The sequence below is a fragment of the Heptranchias perlo genome, unplaced genomic scaffold (genome assembly GCF_035084215.1).
Source record: "Heptranchias perlo isolate sHepPer1 unplaced genomic scaffold, sHepPer1.hap1 HAP1_SCAFFOLD_199, whole genome shotgun sequence".
Taxonomy (NCBI): domain Eukaryota; kingdom Metazoa; phylum Chordata; class Chondrichthyes; order Hexanchiformes; family Hexanchidae; genus Heptranchias; species Heptranchias perlo.
In genome coordinates this window covers 221,107-242,919 of record NW_027139215.1, presented here as the reverse complement: position 1 = coordinate 242,919, position 21,813 = coordinate 221,107, and the positions used below count along the sequence as shown (strand labels likewise).

Below are 21,813 nucleotides of genomic sequence, written 5' to 3'. Positions count from 1 at the left end.
TCTGTACTCAGTTACACCGCTCTCTACCTCCCTCTGCTGGTGTCTCTCTGTATCTCTGTACTCAGTTACACCGCTCTCTACCTCCCTCTGCTGGTGTCTCTCTGTATCTCTGTACACAGTTACACCGCTCTCTACCTCCCTCTGCTGGTGTCTCTCTGTATCTCTGTACTCAGTTACACCGCTCTCTACCTCCCTCTGCTGGTGTCTCTCTGTATCTCTGTACTCAGTTACACCGCTCTCTACCTCCCTCTGCTGGTGTCTCTCTGTATCTCTGTACACAGTTACACCGCTCTCTACCTCCCTCTGCTGGTGTCTCTCTGTATCTCTGCACTCAGTTGAACTGCTCACGATCTCCATCTTTTTTTCTTTTCTTTTTTTTCTTTTTTTTCTAAAGAAACTTATGAAATAGGACAATGGAAGTGATTGAATGAAAGGAGGATCCTAAAGACATTGAGTTTTTTTTCTGAAAGACATCCAATCGTATCACAACAGCGACTCATTGAATTGGAATCAGGTGACTGCAGGTTGAGTATAAAAGGTGCTGGTTGGTGGGTAAAGTGATCGTTGAGTTGTTTGGTATCATGGGGGATTTAGTGGTGAGAGGTTTGTTCCCAGTGCTGGTGTTAGTTGGAGCGGTTTGTTGCTCTCATACTTGGCAACAGTTTCGAGGCCAGAGATTTCCATGGAGAAGAGTAAAACCCACCCCTGTGCCCCAGAGAGTCCCTCCCCCTGTCCCTCCCTTTGGTTCCCATTTCAGTGTGTCTGAGGGGAGAAGTCTGTCTCCACTGCAGACTGTGATGGTGCAGTGTGGAGAGCAGAACCTGCTGGTGAGGGTAGACATGGATTTATTTGGAACCAGGCACCTGATTAAAGCTGCTGACCTGACCCTGGGGACAGCAGGTTGTCTGCCAACTGGGATCTACTCTCAGAACCACACTGTCCTCTTTGACTATGGGCTCCATGAATGTGGCAGCAGATTGCAGGTAATGTGATTCCTCAACTCTTGCTCCAATTTCACTGTGTCGATTACTGCCCACTTGGAACTCATTAACATTGGGTGAAACTCCAGCCACTGAGGAGATCCCTGAATGAAATCTGTGTATAAATTCTTGCCCACTGTTAAATATCACTCTGTGAAACTACTTCTTTATGTTGACATGTCTATCTTCTCTTTATATTTAAAAAGAACTTCAACTTGTCACTGAAGGACTGCATCTTTCTTAAATGGGTCATTACTACTCTAACTCTGAGATTCAACTCTATTGACCTTGAACCTTCACCTACATTTCTCCAAACCACTCTGTTCTTTTGTGCCTCAATTGATTTATCTTTTCTGTTCCTTCCTGTAGATATTCAGGCCTGTTGCCTCAACTTGTAGTCAATGAATGTTCAATGTGGAAGTTCCTGTTGAGTCTTCTCTTGAAAGATGAAACAAGCGGAATAATAATTGGGATACAATGTATTAAAGGGGAACTCCACTTTTGGTTGTTACACCTGCCAATCACCTTGATTCCATGGACACAGATGAGGTTTAAAAGTGATGTTGTGTTTTGTGCTCCATATCAGGGGTAACTTGAAGCCCCTTAAGGTGAAAGCTCTATTCTATATGGGAAAGAATGCTCATCAAATCTGGCCTTACCAATCATTTCAGGGTTTCTGACTGTAGGCCTGAAGTCCCCTGTAATGGAAGGTGGACTGAGCAGAGTAACAGAGGCTGCTCCAGGCAACTTCAACCAATGGTGGAGCAGCTGAAACCCCTCAAACTGCTGCTTAACAGGGCAGGAAAATGACCAGAAAAAGCTTTTGTCCAATGAGAGCAGCTCTTCATTCCTTCACCTTTCAGATGGCTGGAGATTTCCTGGTCTACAGCACCCACCTGAACCACACCCCAAATGCTCGTGGATCTGTCATTGTGAGAACTAATGGAGCCATGGTTCCCATTGAGTGCCACTATTTTAGGTAAGAATCTTTACTCTATTGGATATCAGGTCCACAGCAGGTTCAGTTCTCTGAAATTGTCCTGAAATTACACTCTTGTCCTTTCAGGAAGGGCAATGTGAGCAGTAACCCTATCAAGCCCACCTGGATCCCATTCAGCTCTACCAAGTCTGGAGAAGGGCTTCTGTCATTCTCACTGCGTCTTATGAACGGTATGTGATGGGTGGATGGGGAATGCTTTTCTGTCGTCTCCCACTGGGAGTTACACCCACTGTCTCCAACCCTTGTCCTCTTGTACTTCAGATGACTGGCTTACAGAGCGCACCTCGACTGTCTACTACCTGGGTGACCTCATTCACATTGAGGCCTCTGTTTCAATGACCAACCACATGCCCTTGAAGCTCTACATTGACAGCTGTGCAGCTACATTGAGCCCAGACAAGGATTCCACCCCAAGATACAACATCATTGACTACCATGGGTAAGGAGCTCTCTGTGTTCTCCAGCTGGTTATGTCTCAATAGTTTCACTTAATTCACTTTTTTTCATTTTTAAAATCTTTCTTCAGTTGCCTCCTGGACAGCAAAGCTGAGGACTCCTTTTCAACCTTTGTGTTGCCAAGAGGTGAACGTGAGCTGGACAAACTCCAGTTTGATCTGGATGCGTTCCGCTTCTTTGGAGATGACCGTTCCTTGGTAAGAGGAAGCCAAACATTGGGTTCCCCATGTTGGGAGGAGGTCACTAAATAACAACTTGTATTGAATGTGTCCCTCAGATTTTCATCACCTGTCACCTGAAAGTTGCTGCAGTGGATCGGAGAGATTCCATGAACAAAGCTTGTACTTTCCAGAATATGTAAGTTCCCTCTCTCTCAGGGATGTGTTGTATTAAAGGATGATGGACAACCTGGTTGATAAATGGATTCTCTGGTTTAGCTGGACCCCATTGGAAGAATCGACCAATGACGTTTGTGCCTGTTGTCATCTGGGCAAGTGCAGTGCCACGAGGGAATTCCGACTTGATTCCAGAGGAAGGAGGGATCTTGTATCTGGACCTGGTAGGACATTGATCCTCTTGATTGTTGGAGGTCACCCTTTACCCTCTAACTGGAATGTTTGATATTGCAGGGAGTGATGCTGAATTGAAGTGGGAGGGTGAGGCCTCACTTGGACCCCTGGTCATTCTGGATCCTGATGTGACAGACCTGGCAATTGAGCCCCTTAATTAGGTTGAGCAAAGAATGCAGGAGAGGTTTCCAGGTGGTGAGTTGGCCGACTGCTAGTTTCCATTTTCCCCTCAGTATTTCTTTCACTCACTGACAATTTTTTTTTGTTCCTTTTTTTTTTTAGGTGTGGCGTCTGAGGTGGTCCTGATTTTGGCCCTGACTGTGACCGCTGTCTCTCTGACCTCTGCTTCTTTGATCGCCTTGTTCCTGTACAGGAAACACCAGCAAACCCAGTTGAACTAGTTATCAAAGACCAATAAATCAGTGACTACTTGTATCTTCCAATGGCTGGTTGCTCATTTTTCATTATCTGGCTCCAATCAGCATGCAACAAGTGCTCAATACTGTTAGAAACACTCTGCACTCCTCCACAGTTCCTCCTGTTAGTGAAATGGGTTTTAATGGGTCCATGTAAGAGTGGCAGAATGGCTGGTAATAGTGTATCCAGGCCCAGTCCAGGGATGGCTGCAGCAATGGGTGAAGGCTTGCCAGGCCCTCATTGTGCAGGTCACTGAGCTCTGAAGGGACAGTGGGACTGGCCTGAGGGACTGGTGCCAGCTGGTTAATGGCCCAATCATTCCCTTGGTGCTCTGTGGGCATTGATCACTTGAATCCCCACATGGGCTCCAAACTCCAGTTAAATGTTCCTGTTTGGAGCTAATTGTCCAAACACCAATAGGATTGAAAGTCGGTGGACTTGCAACTCTCTTCCAAGTTTGAAGATCTCTGCCCCTGGTGTAAACATTCTTGTTTAGTGGGGCTGGGACTCCAGGTAGATTTCAAACGCCCAGTGTGAAGGTTAATGTACACAGGGGCCAATGTTGTGCCCATCTGGTGCAGGCACAGTGAGAGTGTGAGGGATGGGGAGCCCAGCGGTTGTGATTTAACTCTGGATTTGAATTTTACTTGTCTTATGAGAAGACTGAAGTTTCTTTATCTTCAGCTTCTCCTCACGACAGGCCCTCGGGATTGTACTGTAAGTCGTTAGTCCTATTTTCAGATTACATTATTGTTTCATTTACTGTATTTGAGGGGTGGTCATAGGAACAGGAGTCTGTCATTTAGCCCCTCGCGCATGTTCCACCATTCAATGAGATCATGGTTGATCTGTGACATAACTCCATGTACCTGCCTTAGTCATATCCCTTACCTTTTTTGCTTAATAAAATTTTAATCTGAGTTAATAGATTTAACAATTGAGCTAGCATCAACTGCCATTTGTGGAAGAGTGTTCCTAACTTCTCCCACTCTTTGCGTGTAGAAGTGTCTCTTAACTTAACTCCTGAAAGTCCTGATTCGAATTTTTCGGTGATGTCCCCTGGTCGCTAAACTGGCTGTGTTTTTATAACTTTACAGTGAATTAGGTCCAATCCATGTCTGGGCCACCCTTGCCTTGTGACATACTGAAATTTGTTCATAAAATATTCAGATTAATAAGAGACTGTTGAACTTTACTGAGCTGGGTTTTTCTTTTTGGTAAATCAGACATTCAGGGGGTCTATTAAACAGGATGGGAGCTGTTAGCAGTAAACACCCTCGCTTCAGACAACATTCTTTGGTGGGTGGAAACCACTTCTCCATTTAAATCAAATCATGGTAATATTTTACTTGAGCTATAATCACTGAAGTTTAGTGTTTAAACATAGCAGGAGATCCAGGCTCGTTCTGTTGAAGTAGAATAACAATAAGTTAGTGGGAACTTTTAACAATAGCAATTCATTTCTGCTCACTACACACTGAAGGTGATTTTTCTTCCAGTGGAAACTGCAGTCAGACGGCCCCTCCTCACTTTCACTCTGAGCTTCCTCACACTATTGATAAATAGTGTTCGGAAACTTTAAACCCAATAGATGACAATACATTCAAGTGTAGTGTAGGTCCATCCTACCCTCTTCTGACTGTTGTCTGATTTACATGTAAACATTTCAGGGAGACTTTACAAAGTGGCCAGGTCACCAGGAGAACTACTTTGGGATATTTTTACAATGTTGCAAAAAATACCATGTAGAAATGCTTCAAGAATTCATTCTCAATGAAGCTTAGGATCTTGCAGTACAGAAACAGGTGACTTTCCTCTCCCCTCATCCAATTTAATGTTCCTCTGTTCCAAGGTCCCTGTACGACTCCCATTTAAAATAATTCATGGAGTCTGTCTGAACAACACTTTCAGGCAGAACTCTACATTGTTTCTTTCCTCTCTGTAAAGATTTTTTTTGAATCATGAACAAGTATCTTTTGCCATGTTACATTTGACACTAGGAGTTATAGAATCATAGAAATTTACAGCACAGAAGGAGGCTATTCGGCCCATTGTGTCTATGCCAGCTGAAAAAGAGCTATGCAGCCTAATCGCACTCTTGGTCTTGGTCCGCAGCCTTGTCGGTGACGGCACTTCAAGTGCACATCGAAGTACTTTTTAAAAAGCGATGTGGGTTTCTGCCTCTACCACCCTTTTTAGCCAGTAAGGTCCATACCCACACCACCCTCTGGGTGAAAAAAATTATCCACAGATCCCCTCCAATCCTTCTACCAATTACTTGAAATATATGCCCCCTGGTTATTGGCCTCTCTGCTAAGGGAAATAGGACCTTAATATCCTTTTTCTAATGTGTTCATGGGATGTGGGCGTCGCTGGCAATGGCAGCATTTATTAACCATCCCTAATTGTCCTTGAGGACATCGACGACATTTTCTTTCTATGGACCCACGGCAAGGAATCACTAAAGAGACTACACGATAACATCAACAAGTTCCATCCCACCATCAAGCTCACCATGGACTACTCCTCAGAATCAGTTTCTTTCTTGGACACACGAATCTCCATCAAAGACGGGCACCTCAGCACCTCACTCTACCGCAAGCCCACGGACAACCTCACGATGCTCCACTTTTCCAGCTTCCACCCTAACCATGTCAAAGAGGCCATCCCCTATGGACAGGCCCTGCGAATACACAGGGTCTGCTCAGACGAGGAGGAACGCGATGGACACCAACAGACGCTGAAAGACGCCCTAGTAAGAACGGGATATGACGCTCGACTCATCGATCGACAGTTCCGACGGGCCACAGCAAAAAATCGCATAGACCTCCTCAGGAGACTAACACGGGACGCAACCAACAGAGTACCCTTTGTCGTCCAGTACTTCCCCGGAGCGGAGAAACTACGCCATGTTCTCCGCAGCCTTCAACATGTCATCAATGAGGACAAACACCTCGCTATGGCCATCCCCACACCTCCACTACTCGCCTTTAAACAGCCACCCAACCTCAAACAGACCATCGTTCGTAGTAAATTACCTAGCTTTCAAGAGAACAGCGTCCACGACACCACACAACCCTGCCACGGTAACCTCTGCAAGACATGCCAGATCATCGACACAGATACCACCATCACACGAGAGGACACCACCCACCAGGTGCATGGTTCATACTCCTGTGACTCGGCCAACGTTGTCTACCTCATACGTTGCAGGAAAGGATGCCCCAGAGCATGGTACATTGGCGAGACCATGCAGACGCTGCGACAACGGATGAACGGACACCGCGCTACAATCGCCAAACAGGAGGGTTCCCTCCCAGTCGGGGAACACTTCAGCAGTCATGGACATTCATCCACCGACCTTCGGGTAAGCGTACTCCAAGGCGGCCTTCGAGACACACGACAACGCAAAATCGTCGAGCAGAAATTGATAGCCAAGTTCCGCACCCATGAGGACGGCCTCAACCGGGATCTTGGGTTCATGTCACGCTACACGTTACCCCACCAGCGAACAAATGTTATCTGTTTTTAATATAATGGGTCATTTGCTGGCTTTCTCTGCCTTCCGGATGTTTCTGCCTCTCTCTGTTTTTTTTCCTGTTTGTTTTTTTGTTGAATGTGTATTCGGGGGTTCTGCAGGTGACACCTCTCTGTCTGAACACGGTGATTGCCTTGGCAACGGGCAGTTGCAGGGGCATTCTGTAAACACCATGTATTGTTCTATATGTATAAATGCGTAGGCTTCAAGGAGCTCCTGAACATTTACCTGAGGAAGGAGGAAGCCTCCGAAAGCTTGTGAATTTAAAATAAAATTGCTAGACTATAACTTGGTGTTGTAAAATTGTTTACAATTGTCCTTGAGAAGGTGGTGGTGAGCTGCCTTCTTGAAGTGATGCAGTCTGTGTGGCTCCCAATAATTTTTTTCGGTCAAATAAATCCCCCCTCAGCCTCCTCTGTTCCAATGAAAACAACTCCAGCCGATCCAATCCTTCCTCATTGCTAAAATTCTCCAGTCCTGGACCATCCTTGTAAATCTCCTCTGGACCCTCTCTGGTGCAATCGCATCTTTCCTGTAATGTGGTGACCTGAACTGGACACGGGTTAAATTTATTAGTCCGCCTGTTCCCACAGGTCCCAGTCGAGTTTCTTCATTCCTTTCCTTGGTTCAATCCGTCATTCACCGATTGGGTTTATGACCGGTCACCACCTCCTGTGATTTCCCCAATTGGCTGCCCCTCTTCTCAGAGATTCTCTCGCTCCACAGACCACCTGCACTCTGTCGGTTCCACCAATCCGGGAAGCTTCACCTGTGATTGGATGAACTCGGTGACCCGGGCCCGTCATGGCGGCCGAATCTCCCACAATGCAGAGCGGCGGAGAAAAGGCCCCATCTGTGAGACGGGCCGCGCTGCACTCTGGGAGAATGTTCGCACATGCGCACATCACCCGCCGGATCAGCGACCGCTTCCTGTTGTGTCGCGAGACAAACTTTCCGTTTTTTCGGTTGAGAACGAGCGGTTTTTATTGTGACGGAAACTGACGTCACTTTTCCTTTGAATCGCGCGGTTTGATTTAAATAAACGGCGCACATGCGCAGTGTGGCGCGTCCCTCTTAAAGGGCCCTGGACCGGCCGAGAATCCCCGAGCCCGGGGACAGGACCGAGAGACGGGCAATGGGATTAGAGCGGAGGGCGGCCCCGGGGAGGGGGAACTTGCATTTCTCCAGCGCCTGTCACATCCTCAGGACGCCCCAAAGCCTCGCAGCCAATGGGGGGCTTTGGAAATGAGGTCACTGTTGCCATGTGGGCAGCCATTTTGTGCAGAGCAAGATCCCACAAACAGCAATGTGATAAATGACCAGATAATCTGTTTATAGGTGTTGGTTGAGGATTAAATATTGGCCAGGACACCGGGGAGAACTTCCCTGCTCTTCTTCGAATAGTGTCGCGGGATCTTTTACATCCACCTGAGAGGCCGGACTGGTTTAACGGCTCGTACAAAAGACGGCCCCTCTGACAGTGCAGCACTCCCTCAGTACTGCACTGGAGTGTGAGCCGAGATTTTGTGCTCAGGTCTCTGGAGGGGAGCTTTATTCCTCAATCTTTATGATTGGAGAGGTGAGAGAGTGATACAAATGAGCCAAGGCCGACACCGAGTACTTCAGAAGGGTCGTTAATTCTTCCGTCCCGTAACACGATGTGACTTTCTTCCACAGGAGAATTCGTGCCTGAACTTCCAGGAGTTTTGAGGAAAACCGCGCCGGATTTGAAACAATCTGTTGGAAAATACTTGAGGCTGACTGGAAACCTGTTTCGATGTTCACACGGCCGGGAGGCACCAAGACAATTCGATGAGACTGTGAAGGATGTCAAGTGAAATCAGGGACATGGCGAGCAACGGTGTGAAGGTAACTGGGGGATCCCCAGGGTAATGTCCAGTCTGTTCAGGTGGGCCGTTTAAAAGGAAATGGAACAGTGCGGGGAGAAAGTTGTCTGGGGACCTGTTGCTGAGATTGGAGAAGGGTTGGAAGTGGTTACCCCAGGGGTCAGTGCTGGGCCCGCTTTTATTCTCCGTATTTATGGGCCATTTAGAATTACATAGAATTTACAGCACAGAAACAGGCCATTCGGCTCAACTGGTCTGTGCTGGTGTTTATGCTCCACACGAGCCTCCTCACACCTCTTCATCTGTCCCTATCTGTATATCCTTCTATTCCTTTCTCCCTCATATACTTATCTAGCTTCCCCTTAAAAGCATCTATGCTATTTGCCTCAATTACTCCATGTGTTAGCAAGTTCCACATTCTAACCACTCTCTGGGTAAATAAGTTCCTCCTGAATTCCTTACTGGATTTATTAGTGACTATCTTCCATTCATGGCCCATAGTTCTGGTCTCCCCCACAAGTGGAAACACATCTATGTCGACCCTATCAAACTCCCTCATAATTTTAAAGATCTCTATCAGGTCACCCCTCAGCCTTCTCTTTTCGAGAGAAAAGAGCCCCAGCCTGTTCAATCTATCCTGACAGTTATAATCTCTCAGTTCTGGTATCATCCTTGTCAATCTTTTTTGCACCTTCTCCAGTGGCTCTACATCCTTTTTGTAACATGGAGACCAGAACTGTGCACAGTACTCGGTGTGGTCTAACCAAGGTGCTAGACAAGTTCTATTCCTCTGGAAATGAACCCCAGTGCTTTGTTTGCTTTTTTATGGCCTTATGAACCTGAGTCACTACATTTAATGATTTGTGTATCTGTACCCCTGGACCCCACTTTGCTCCTCTATCCCATTTGGACTCTTATTATCCAGGAAGTATGTGGCCTCCTTATTCTTCCAACTAAATTTCTACCACCTCACACTCATCTATATTGAAATTCATTTGCCAATTACACGCCCATTCTGCAAGTTTATTCATGTCTTCCTGTATTTTGTCGCAGTCCTCTTCAGTATTAACGATATCCCTCAATTTGGTGTTGTCCGCAAATTTTGAAATTGGACTTCCGATTCCCAAGTCCAAACCGTTGATGCAAATGGTGAACAACAGTGTTCCCAGCACCGATCCCTGTGGAACACCACTTCCCACCTTTTCCCAGTCTGAGTGACTCTCTTTAACCCCTGCTCTCTGTTTTCTGTTTTGTTATCAGCTTGCTATCCATTCTGCGACCTGTCCCCTGACTCCACAAGCTCTGACCTTGGTCATGAGTCTACTATGCGGTACCTCATCGAAGGCCTTTCAAGATCTTTCAAGATTTTCTTCTTCAGATATTGATTCACTTCCCTTTTAAATTCTGCTTCCCTCATTGTTTCTGGTCGGACATTCCATTGTCCTAACAACCCTCTGCATCAAAAAGAAAACCAACCTCTCTTAATTTGATGCCCTCCAGTTACCGACTCACGAACTGGGATGTGGGCGTCGCTGGCAAGGCCAGCATTTATTACCCTTCCCAGTTGCCCTTGAGAGGGTGGTGGTGTGCCAACTATCTGGAACAATTGAGTGGCTTGCTGGGCCATTTCAGAGGGCGATTAAGAATCAGCCGCATTGCTGTCGGTCTGGAGTCACATTTCGGCCAGACCGGGTAAGGACGGCAGGTTTCCTTCCCTGAAGGACATCAGTGAACCAGATGGGTCTTTACGACAATCCGGTAGTTTCATGGCCACCATTACTGATACCAGTTTTTTTAAAATTCCAGATTTTATTTAATTAATTGAATTTGATTCTCCAGCTGCCGTGGATTTGATCTCATGACTCCGGAATATTAGTCCGAGCCTCTAGGATTACTAGTCCAGCAACATAACCACTGTGCTCCCGTACCCGTACTAGTGGAAATAGTTTTCCCTCATTTACTTTATCAAAACCCCCTCATAATTTTGATCCCCACTCTCTGATCTTATTTAAACTTCTCTGCTCTCATGAAAAGTTATGTCAAGACTCTCATCCTTGAGATCATCTTAGTGAATCTCTTCTGCCCCTCTCCATGGCCGTGACATTCTTACTAAAGTAATGCACCAAAAACTGGACACAATATTCTGACTGTGGCCTGACCCATGATTTGTCCAGGTGTAGCATTAACTCTTTCCTTTTATACTCTATTCTCCTATTTTTTAATCCTAGGATCCCATGGGGGTTTTGCAAAACAGCTTTATCAACTTGTCCTCCCACTTTTAAAGATTTGTGTATCTGAATCCCTAAATCTCTCTGCTCCTCTACTCCTTTTACAGTTTTACAGTATAGTGTCTATTTCCTCTCCTTATTCTCCTCACCTCACATCTCTCCCCATTAAATTCTATCTCACATCTACCTGCCCAATCTGCTCACCTGTCTGCCTCCTCCTGAAGTTGCTGACAATCCTCTTCATGGTTAATCTCACTCCTTATCTTTGTGGCAGCTGCAAATTTTGATATTGTGCCCCCTGCACCCAGGTCCAGATCATTTCTATCCACAGATATTGAGAAAAGCAATGGTGTCAACACTGACCCCGGGGATCACCACTGTTTAAATCCTTCCAATGCAAGAAACATCTGTTAATCACAACTCCCAGTTTTCTGTCCTTTATCCATTCTCTCTCTTTCTCTCTTATTTCTCTCCAACTTCTCATTTCTATCCCTTACTTCTCATGCACAAACAGACTCTCTTCTCCTTTCCTCTCTGTCTTACACACAGACTGTTTCTCTTCCCTGTCTCCCATATTCTCTTTCCCCTTCTTGCAAACCCTGTCTCCCATATTCTCTTTCCCCTTCTTACAAACTCTCTCTCCCTCCCACCCGACCTCTCAAACTCTCCCACGCGGGCTCTCCGAGACTCCCTCCCTCTCTCCCACGCGGGCTCTCCGAGACTCCCTCCCTCTCTCCCACGCGGGCTCTCCGAGACTCCCTCCCTCTCTCCCACGCGGGCTCTCCGAGACTCCCTCCCTCTCTCCCACGCGGGCTCTCCGAGACTCCCTCCCTCTCTCCCACGCGGGCTCTCCGAGACTCCCTCCCTCTCTCCCACGCGGGCTCTCCGAGACTCCCTCCCTCTCTCCCACGCGGGCTCTCCGAGACTCCCTCCCTCTCTCCCACGCGGGCTCTCCGAGACTCCCTCCCTCTCTCCCACGCGGGCTCTCCGAGATTCCCTCCCTCTCTCCCACGCGGGCTCTCCGAGACTCCCTCCCTCTCTCCCACGCGGGTCTCCGAGATTCCCTCCCTCTCTCCCACGCGGGCTCTCCGAGACTCCCTCCCTCTCTCCCACGCGGGCTCTCCGAGACTCCCTCACAGTGTTTTACTCACTTTTCATAGAAACTTACAGCACAGAAGGAGGCCATTCGACCCATCATCCCTGTGTCAGCTCTTTGAAAGAGCTGTCCAATTTAGTCCCACACTCCAGCTCTTTCCCCAGAACCCTGCATATTAGTCCTCTTCAAGTACATGTCCAATTGCCCTTCAAAATTCCCATGGAATCTGATTCCACCACCCTTTCAGGGAGTGCGTTTCAGATCTTAACAACTCTCTGTATGAAAAAAAACTTCTCCTCATTTCCCCTCTAGTTCTTTTGCCAATTATTTTAAATCGATGACCTCTGGTTACCGACCCACTTGCCTGAGGAAACAGTTTCTCCCTACTCGCTATCAAAACTCCTCTTGATTTTAACACCTCCATTAAATCTCCCCTTAACCCCTGCTCTAAGGAGAACAATCCCAGCTTCTCCAACCTCTCCACATAACTGATGTCCCTCATCCCTTGTACCATCCTGGTAAACCTCCTCTGTACCCTCTCCATGACCTTGACATCCTTCCTAAAGTGCATTGCCCAGAATTATACACAATACTCCAGCTGAGGCCTAACCAGTGATTTGTAAAGGTTTAGCATGACTTCCTTGTTTTTATATTCAATGTCCCTATTTACAAAGCCAGGTATCCCATACCCTTTCTTAACCATCTTATCAACTTGCCCTGCCACCTTCAAAGATTTGTGACGATGTACCCCAGGTCCCTCTGCTCTTGCACTCCCCTCAAAATAGTCCCATTTAGATTATACTGCCTCTCCGTGTTGTTCCTCCCAAAGTGCATCACTTCACACTTCTCCGTCTTAAATTGCATCTGCCCTGTGTCTGCCCATTTTACCAGTCTGTCTATGTCCTCCTGAAATCTGCTACTATCCTCCTCACTATTTACTACGTTGCTAAGTCCTGTATCGGTCGCAAACTTTGAAACTGTGCTCCCGAAACCCAAATCCAGGTCATTTTGATATAACAAGAAAAGCAATGGTCCTAATACTGACCCCTGGGGGACCCCACTGCATACTTCTGTCCAGTCAGAAAAGCATCCGTTCACCACGACTCTCTGCCTCCCATCCCTTAGCCAATTATGTACCCAAGTTACCACCGTCCCTTTAATCCCATGTGCTTCTGTTTTCCAAATAAGTCTGTTATGTGGTACTTTGTCAAATGCCTTCTGAAAGTCCAGATATACAACAGCTACTGCACTACCTTCATCAACACTCTCTGTTACTTCATCAAAGAATTCAATCAGGTTAGTCAGACATGATTTGTCTTTAAGAAATCCGTGCTGGCTGTTCCTTATTAACCCATGCCTCTCCAAGTGAGAATTAATTTTGTCCTTGACAATGGTCTCTCGTAGTTTTCCCACCACTGATATTAGACTGACTGGCCCGTAGTTACCAGTTTTATCCCTCTCCCCTTTTTTGAACAGGGGTGTAATATTTGCAATCCTCCAGTCCTCTGGCACCACTTCCACATCCAAGGAGGATTGATAGATTGTGGTCAGAGCTTCTGCTATCTCCACCCTTGCTTCCCTCAGCAGCCTGGGATGCATCCCACCTGGACCGGGGGACTTGTTCACTTTGAGTGATGCCAACCTATTTAGCACCTCCTTTCTATCTATTTTGATCCTATCCAATATCTCTACTCCCTCCTCCTCTACTGCGACATTAACTTCATCCTCTTCTTTTGTGAAGACAAATGCAAAGTCCTCATTCAGTACCTCAGTCATGCCCTCTGCCTCCACAAGCAGATTTCGTATTTTGTCCCTAATCAGCCCCACCATTCCTTTTATCCTTTTACTTTTTATATTTTTATAAAAGATTTTTGGGTTCCCATTTATGTCACCCGCTAATCTTTTCTCATATTCTCTCTTTGCCCTTCCTATATCCTTTTCAATTTCTCCCTGCACACTCTCCTGGTTTTGTACTGTATTCTGTACCTGACAGTGGTCATAAACCTGTTTCTGTTTTATTTTAAGCTCTATTTCCTTTGTCATTCAGGGAGCTCGAGCTTTGGATGCCGTATCTTTCCTCCTTATGGGAAAATCCTTGGTTTATACCCGAACTACCTCCACCTTGAAGACCTGCCATTGCTCATTTACTGTTTTTTTTTGTCCAGTCTTTGTTTCCAGTCCACTTGTGCTCGATCCCTTTTCAAATCACTGAAATTGGCTCCCTTTCAGTTGAATATTTTCACCTTTGATTTTTCTTTGTCCCTTTCCGTAACTGCTTCAAACCAAATTATATTATGATCACTATTACCCAGATGTTCCCCCACTGAAATACACTCCACTTGCCTTACATCATTCCCTAAAACTAGATCCAGCGTTGCTTCCTCCCTTGTTGGGCCAGAAATATGCTAATTAAGAAAGTTCTCCTGCACAAATTTTTCGAATTCTTCACCCTCTCTCCCTTTCAATTACTATAATCCCCTGCGTCTGTCTTTAAGGGGCCACATTACTCTGAGTCACCTTCTTTTTCTTAATATACTTGTAAAAACCTTTAGTGTTGTCCTTGATATCCCTCACAAACTGGAGTTGGCAGCTGATATTGTGAATGAATCCACATAAAGAGTGGAAAGAAAAGAACAATTTAATGTTAAAGTAAATCAATCAAATGCCATTAATGACAAATATATTCAAATTAAATATAACCGTTTGCTCAAAAATAGTCCTATTGTATTCCAGTGACAGATTCTCGAATCTAATCAGCCGCTTGGAGTTGTCGGACAGCTGCCCAGTGACACTCGGCCTGTGATGGTTCCTCCCTTCCTCGGGGTAAGCACCTTGGCCAATATCGCCTTTAATGCAGTAAAACATCCTAAGGTGCTTCACAGGAGTGATTATCAAACAGAATTTTTCACCGAGCCACATAAAGAGATATTAGGACGGGTGACCAAAAGCTTGGCCAAAGAGTTAGGCTTAAGGAGCGTCTTAAAGGAAGAGAGGTGGAGAGATGAAGAAGTTTAGGGAAGGAATTCCAGAGCTTAGGATCGAGGCAGCCGAAGGCACAGCCGCCAATGGTGGAACGATTAAAATCGGGGATGCACAAGAGGCCAGAATTGGAGAGCGCAGAGTTCTCGGAGGGTTGTAGGGCTGGAGGAGGTTACAGAGATAGGCAGGAGCGAGGGTCATGGAGAGATTTGAAATGAAGGATGAGAATTTTAAAATCGAGGTGTTGCTGAACCGGGAATGAATGTAGGTCAGCGAGCACAGGAGTGATGGGTGAACGGGACTTGGTGCGAGATAAAATACGGGAGTTTTGGACGAGCTGAAGTTTATGGAGGATGGAAGACGGGAGGCCGGCCAGGAGAGTATTGGAATAGTCAAGTCTAGAGATAACAAAGGCATGGATGCGGGTTTCAGCAGCAGATGAGCTGAGGCAGGGACGGAGACGGGTGATGTTATGGAGGAGGAAGTAGATGGACTTCGTGACAGAGCAGATATGTGGTCGGAAACTCATCCCAGGGTCAAATAGGACGCCAAGGTTATGAATGGTCTGGTTCAGCCTCAGACAGTGACCGGGGAGAGGGATGGAGTCGGTGGCTCGGGAACGGTGTTTGTGGTGGGGCCCGAAGACAATGGCTTCGATCTTTGCAATATTTAGTTGGAGGAAATTGCTGCTCATCCAGTACTGAATGTTGGACAAGCAATGTGAAAAATCAGAGACAGTGGAGGGTTTGAGGGAGGTCGTGGTGAGGTAGAGCTGGGCGTCGTCAGCGTACATGTGGAACCTGACATTGTGTTTTCGGATGATGTCGCCAAGGGGCAGCATGTAGATGAGACATAGGGGGCCAAGGATAGATCCTTGGGTGCTCCAGAATCCCCACGTTTTGCCCTGTCTCTAGATCACTCTGTCTGCAGTCCATCCCTTACTGGAGGAGGGCCTATTACAGTGGGATGAGAACAGATCTGGCCCGGGTAAATTGGAATCATAGATTGGCAGGCAAAACTGTAATTGAACAGTGGGCAGCCTTTAAAGAGATGATTCAGGTCCAGACAAGGTACATTCCAACGAGGGAGAAAGGTAGGGCAACTAAAGCCAGAGCTCCCTGGATGACAAAGGAGATAGAGAGTAAGATGAAGCGGAAAAAAGCGGCGTATCACAGGTGTCAGGTCGATAATACAAGCGAGAACCAGGCAGAATATAGAAAGTTCAGAGGGGAAGTGAAAAAGGAAATAAGAGGAGCAAAGAGAATATGAGAATTGACTAGCGACCAATATAAAAGGGAATCCAAAAGTCTCCTACAGACATGTTAACAGTAAACAGGTAGTAAGAGGAGGGGTGGGGCTGATTATGGACCATAAAGGAGATCTACTCATGGAGGCAGTGGGCATGGCTGAGATATTAAATGAATACTTTGCATCTGTCTTTACCAAGGAAGAAGATGCTGCCAGAGTCTCGGTAAAGGAAGATATCGTTAAGATACTGATGGGCTAAAAATTGATAAAGAAGAGGTACTAGAAAGGCTAGCTGTACTTAAAATAGATAAGTCACCTGGTCTGGATGGGATGCACCCGAGGATGCTGAAGGAAGTAAGGGGGGAAATTGCAGAGGTACTGGCCATAATCTTCCAGACATCCTTGGACATGGGAGTGGTGCCAGAGGATTGGAGATTTGCAAATGTTACACCCTTGTTCAAAAAAGGGTGTAAGGATAAACCCAGCAACAATAGGCCAGTCAGTTTAACCTCGGTGGTGGGGAAACTTCTGGAAACGATAATACTGGACAGAATTAACAGTCACTTGGACGAATGTGGATTGATGAGGGAAAGCCAGCATGGATTTGTTACAGGCAAATCGTGTTTAACTAACCTGATGGAGTTTTTTGATGAGGTAACAGAGAGTGTAGATGAGGGCAGTGTGGTTGACTTTGTGTATACGGACGTTCCAAAGTCGTTTAATAAAGTGCCACGTGTAGGCTTGTCATCGAGGTTGCGGCCCATGGAATAAAGGGGGCAATAACAACATGGATACAGAATTGGCGAAATGACAGGAAACAGAGAGTAGTGGTGATCGGTTGTTTTTCGGACTGGAGGGAGATGCACAGTGGTGTTCCCCAGGGGTCGGTGCTGGGACCACTGCTTTTCTTGATATATATTAAGGACTTGGACTTGGGTGTACAGGGCACAATTTCAAATTTGCAGATGACACGAGACTTGGAAGGGTAGTGTGCAGTGAGGAGGATAGTGATAGACTTCAAGAGGATATAGACAGGCTGATGGCATGGACGGACACGTGGCAGATGAAATTTAAACCAGATAAATGTGAAGTGATATATTTCAGTAGCAAGAAAGTGGAGAGGCAATATAAACTAGAGGGCACAATTCTAAAAGGGGTGCTGGAACAGTGAGATCTGGGGGTATATGTGCACAAATCGTTGAAGGTGGCAGGGCAGGTTGAGAAAGCGGTTAAAAAAGTGGTCGGGATCCTGGGCTTTATAAATAGAGGCATAGGGCCTGATTTTAGCAGGCCTGCGGGTTTCCGGCGGGTTGGGTTTCGGGTGCGTGGCCTCCGCGCCCGGTGAAATTAGTGGGCTGCCCGCGCGATCGTAGCAGGCAATGCACTAATTGGAATCACTTACCTGCTCCTCCGGACTCCGCGCTGCTGGTCTGCGCGTCGGGCGGGCTGCGCATGCGCAGTACGATCTGTCAGCTGGAGGCTCTCTAGTTAAAGGGGCAGTCCTCCACTGACAGATGCTGCAACCAATGGAACAAATTAGAGCATGGAGCAGCCCAGGGGGAAGGCTGCTCCCAGTTTAATGATGCCTCACCCCAGGTATCATCAGATGGGGTGAGGAGGAGGGGGAGGACAGAGATCTTCCACCCGGCGGGCGGGAGGAAGCGGCCTGCCTCTGCCACCAAGAAGGCCTGGCTCGAGGTGGCAGAGGGGGTCACCTGCACCATCAACATATCGCCCACCTGCATACAGTGCAGGAGGCGCTCCAATGACCTCAGTAGGTCAGCCACAGTGAGAGCACATAGTCTTTCCCCTACACTCCGTCTGCCACAACACTGCCCCCACCCCACATCTCCTTCGGCACCGCCAACACTACTCTGTCACATCACCCCTCATACCCACTCAAACCCCATCCTCATCTTACCTGCACCTACTCACCTCGCCAGTACTCACCCGCCACTAACACGCAACCCAATCCTCATACAATCTCATGGCTCTATCCCATACTCACCCTCTCGTGCATCTCTCTCACGGCAAGCCTCACTCAACCTGCCACCATCTGTGCTGCAGCCACAGGGCATGCATCGCATATGTGCAGTCGGCAGCGTACGGCAAACGTGTCGTGAGCATGAAGGGGATGCACAAGGGTGTCTGAGGGTTTGCCATGGGTGTTACCTATATTGAATTTCAGAGCAACAAACATCACACATTATATTGGCACCACCACTGCCATGTCTCCGCGAATCCTGTCTGTTGTGTCCAATAATGCCCGCTCCTGGGTATCACTATGAGGACCCACCACTGATGCCACCCATTGTGTTACTGCAGAGTAGGTGCAGGTGTATTTGCAGGGCTCTTCCGCGCAGACGACTGAGAGACATCGGCGGTGTACCCGGCTGCACCCTGGAAGGATGCGGAGGAGAAGTTGTGGAGGGCAGTGGTGACTTTGGCAGCGACAGGTAAGCAGATGGTGCTGGGGCCAGCCAGGAGCAGCTCGGCATGAAAGAGCCTGCAGATCTCCACGACTACATGTCGAGTGAATCTGCGCCTCCGTGTGCACTGCTCCTCGGAGAGGTCCGGGGAGCTGCGCCTCGGTCTGTGGACCCTGTGGCGAGGGTAGTGCCCTCTGCGACGCGTCTCTCTCTGCGGTAGCCCTCCCTCCTGCTGTACAGGTGGATGTGTCACAGCACTCTGTTGTGGAGCTCCACGTGTCAGAGGTGGACGGCGTGGATGGCGAGGCTGGTGATGCTGTTCGCCCTCCGAGGGGGTCATGACTGCAGCTACAGCGGCCCCCATCCGCAATATGTACATCTGAGGGGGTCCGCAAGGTCGGCACATGTCTCCGGACCCCGGGGTGAGTGTGCAGGTTGGTGACTTTGACCGTCCGGAGGGGGGTGGTGGAGGCCACACTTTGTCCCAAATGACAGAGCGGCCTCCTGCAATGGGTGAGGGTCTCCCCCCCCCCCCCCCCCCCCACCTGTCAAATGGACCTTTGCAGCTGCCACAGGCTGACAGCTGCAACACGTCCAGTTCAACTAGGACTGTTTCCCCCAGTGTGTGAAACAGTCCCATGTTCCCCAAAATCACACACAGTCCCTCAATCAGGTCAGTTAATGACCTGAACAAGCGAAATAAATAACCTCAAGTGGCATCCCGCTGGCTTTAATTGCCTGCGGGATTGCCACGCACGCACCCCCGCACGTCATCGGGGAACCCGGAAGTGGGCGGGATCGTGGCGGGTTCCCGTCACGTGACTGGATATCGGGATTTTCGGAGCCCCCCCGGTGGAAACCCACAGGAAACCCGACGGTAAAATCGAGCCCATAGAGTACAAAAGTAAGGAAATCATAATAAACCTTTATAAAACACTGGTTTGGCCACAACTGGAATATTGTGTGCCATTCTGGGAAGATGTGAAGGCCATAGAGAGGGTACAGAAGAGATTTACTGGAATGATTCCAGGGATAATGGACTTTTCTGACATGGATGGACTGGAGAGGCTCGGGTTGTTCTCTTTGGAACAGAAAAGGTTGAGAGGATATTTGATAGAGGTGTTCAAAATCATGAAGGGTCTGGACAGAGGAGATAGAGAGAAACTGTTCCCATTGGCGGAAGGGTCAAGAACCAGAGGGCATAGACTTGAGGTGATTGGCAAAAGAACCGAAGGTGATATGATGTAAAACTTTTTTACACAGCGAGTGGTTATGATCTGGAATGCGCTGCCTGAGGGGGTGGTGGAGGCAGATTCAATCATGACCTTTAAAAGGAGACTGGATAAGTACTTGAAAGTAAAAAATTTTCAGGGCGATGGGGATAGGACGGGGGAATGGGACGAGTTGGATTGCTCTGGGATGGAGCCGGCGTGGACTGGATGGGCCGAATGGCCTCCTTCCGTGCTGTAATCTTTCTTTGATTCTACGATTCGAAGATTAAAAAGTATGACTCTGCCTAATCATATTATGATTTTCGAGGTGCCCTTTTACTACGTCCTTAATAATACATTCTAGCATTTTCCCTACTATTGATGTCAAGTTAACTAGCCTACAGTTCCCTCTTTTCTCTCTCACTCCTTTCTTAAATGGCGCGGTTACATTTGCTGCCTTGCAATCCACGAGGACCATTCTGGAATCTGGGGAATTCTGTAAGATCACAACCAATGCATCCACTATCTCTGCAGTCACCTCTTTTAAAACCCGAGGATGTCGGCCATCAGGTCCAGGGGGTTTCTCGGCTTTTAGTCCCATTAATTTCTCCAGTATTTTTTCTTTACTAATATTAATTACTTTAAGTTCCTCACTCGCATTCAACCCTTGGTTCCCCACTGTTTCCGGTATGTTTTTTGTGTCTTCTACTTTGAAGACAGATATCAAATATTTGTTTAACATCTCTGCCATTTCCTTATTCCCCATTATAATTTCTTCTGTCTCTGCCTCCAAGGGACCCACGATTATTTTCACTCATCTCTTCCTTTTCACATACTTGTGGGAGCTCTTACAATCTGTTTTTTTATATTTCTTGTTGGTTTTCTGTCAGATTAAATTTTCTCCCTCTTTATGAATTTTTGGTCATCCTTTGCTGATTTCTAAATCCCTCCCAATCCTCAGGCTAACTACGCTTTTTGACTACATTGTAAGCCTCTTCTTTTAATCTAATGTTATCCTTAAATTCTCTAATTAGCCACACTTTTCCCGTGGAGTTTTATTCCTCAAGGGAATGTATATTAGTTGAGAATTATGAATTATTTCTTTAAATATTTGCCATTGTTTGTCTACCGTTATATCTTTTAATCCAATTTCCCAATCTACCTCAGCCAACTCGCCCGTCAAACCTACAGAATTGGCTTTATTTATATTTAAGACCCTAGTTTCGGATTTAACCACATCACGCTCAAACTGAATATGAAATTCTATCATATTATGTTCACTCTCCCCCAGAGAATCCATTACTATAAGTTTACTAAGTAACCCTGTCTCATTACACAATACGAGATCTAAAATAACCTGTTCCCTCGGTGGTTCCTCTACCAATTAAGTACTTTTGAAGTGTAGTTGCTGCTTTACTGTAGGAAACACGGCAGTACATTGAACACAGCAAGGTCCCACAAACAGCAATGTGATAATGACCAGATCATCTGTTTTAGTGATGTTGGTTGAGGGATAAAAATTATAATTGAATTTAAAAGCAGTAAGATAGGGGTTTTCACCCACCTACAATGTTTCTAAACCCGACCTTATCACTGGGGAAAATACCAAGCAAAGGCTGGGCCAGGGAGGCAGGGACTCTCCACAGGTGGTGGGGGGAGATCAAGGGAGAATTGCCCAGGTTGCTCTCACACCCTCTTCTAGTGGCTGGATTCAGACCAGAAATGGTGGAGGTCTAAGACCCAGAGAAGGGGAGAAACGGCCTCAGATATAGAAATGACCGAGGCTCAGTGTTAATCACTGTGGAATAGTTTACA

The 21,813-nt window shown here is 47.0% G+C and overlaps 2 protein-coding genes across 2 annotated transcripts in view; both read left to right on the top strand.

Moving 5' to 3' along the window:
* The first annotated feature begins 574 nt into the window (after positions 1 to 574).
* On the top strand, positions 575 to 3,448 carry LOC137309987 (zona pellucida sperm-binding protein 3-like). Its single transcript, XM_067977987.1, has 9 exons — positions 575 to 983; positions 1,844 to 1,959; positions 2,047 to 2,150; positions 2,242 to 2,419; positions 2,507 to 2,633; positions 2,714 to 2,793; positions 2,874 to 2,995; positions 3,066 to 3,200; positions 3,288 to 3,448. The coding sequence occupies exons 1-8, from the start codon at positions 582 to 584 to the stop codon at positions 3,164 to 3,166; spliced, it is 1,230 nt and encodes a 409-aa protein (XP_067834088.1). The 5' UTR covers positions 575 to 581; the 3' UTR covers positions 3,167 to 3,200; positions 3,288 to 3,448.
* Positions 3,449 to 7,867: 4,419 nt separating this feature from the next.
* LOC137309990 (zona pellucida sperm-binding protein 3-like) overlaps positions 7,868 to 21,813 on the top strand; it is a 41,349-nt gene continuing 27,403 nt past the window's right edge. Inside the window, exons 1-2 of the mRNA XM_067977992.1 lie at positions 7,868 to 8,829; positions 14,865 to 14,954. Of these exons, the coding sequence (XP_067834093.1) occupies positions 14,934 to 14,954 (21 nt within the window). The 5' untranslated portion in view covers positions 7,868 to 8,829; positions 14,865 to 14,933. The remainder of the gene's footprint in view (positions 8,830 to 14,864; positions 14,955 to 21,813) is intronic.

Bases quoted from the DNA above. Each gene is read 5' to 3' on its own strand.
- LOC137309987 (XM_067977987.1), top strand. From the start codon at position 582: ATGGGGGATTTAGTGGTGAGAGGTTTGTTCCCAGTGCTGGTGTTAGTT. The intron at 984-1,843 runs GTAATGTGATTC...TTCACCTTTCAG, and splicing joins AATGTGGCAGCAGATTGCAG to ATGGCTGGAGATTTCCTGGT. The intron at 2,151-2,241 runs GTATGTGATGGG...CTTGTACTTCAG, and splicing joins CTCACTGCGTCTTATGAACG to ATGACTGGCTTACAGAGCGC.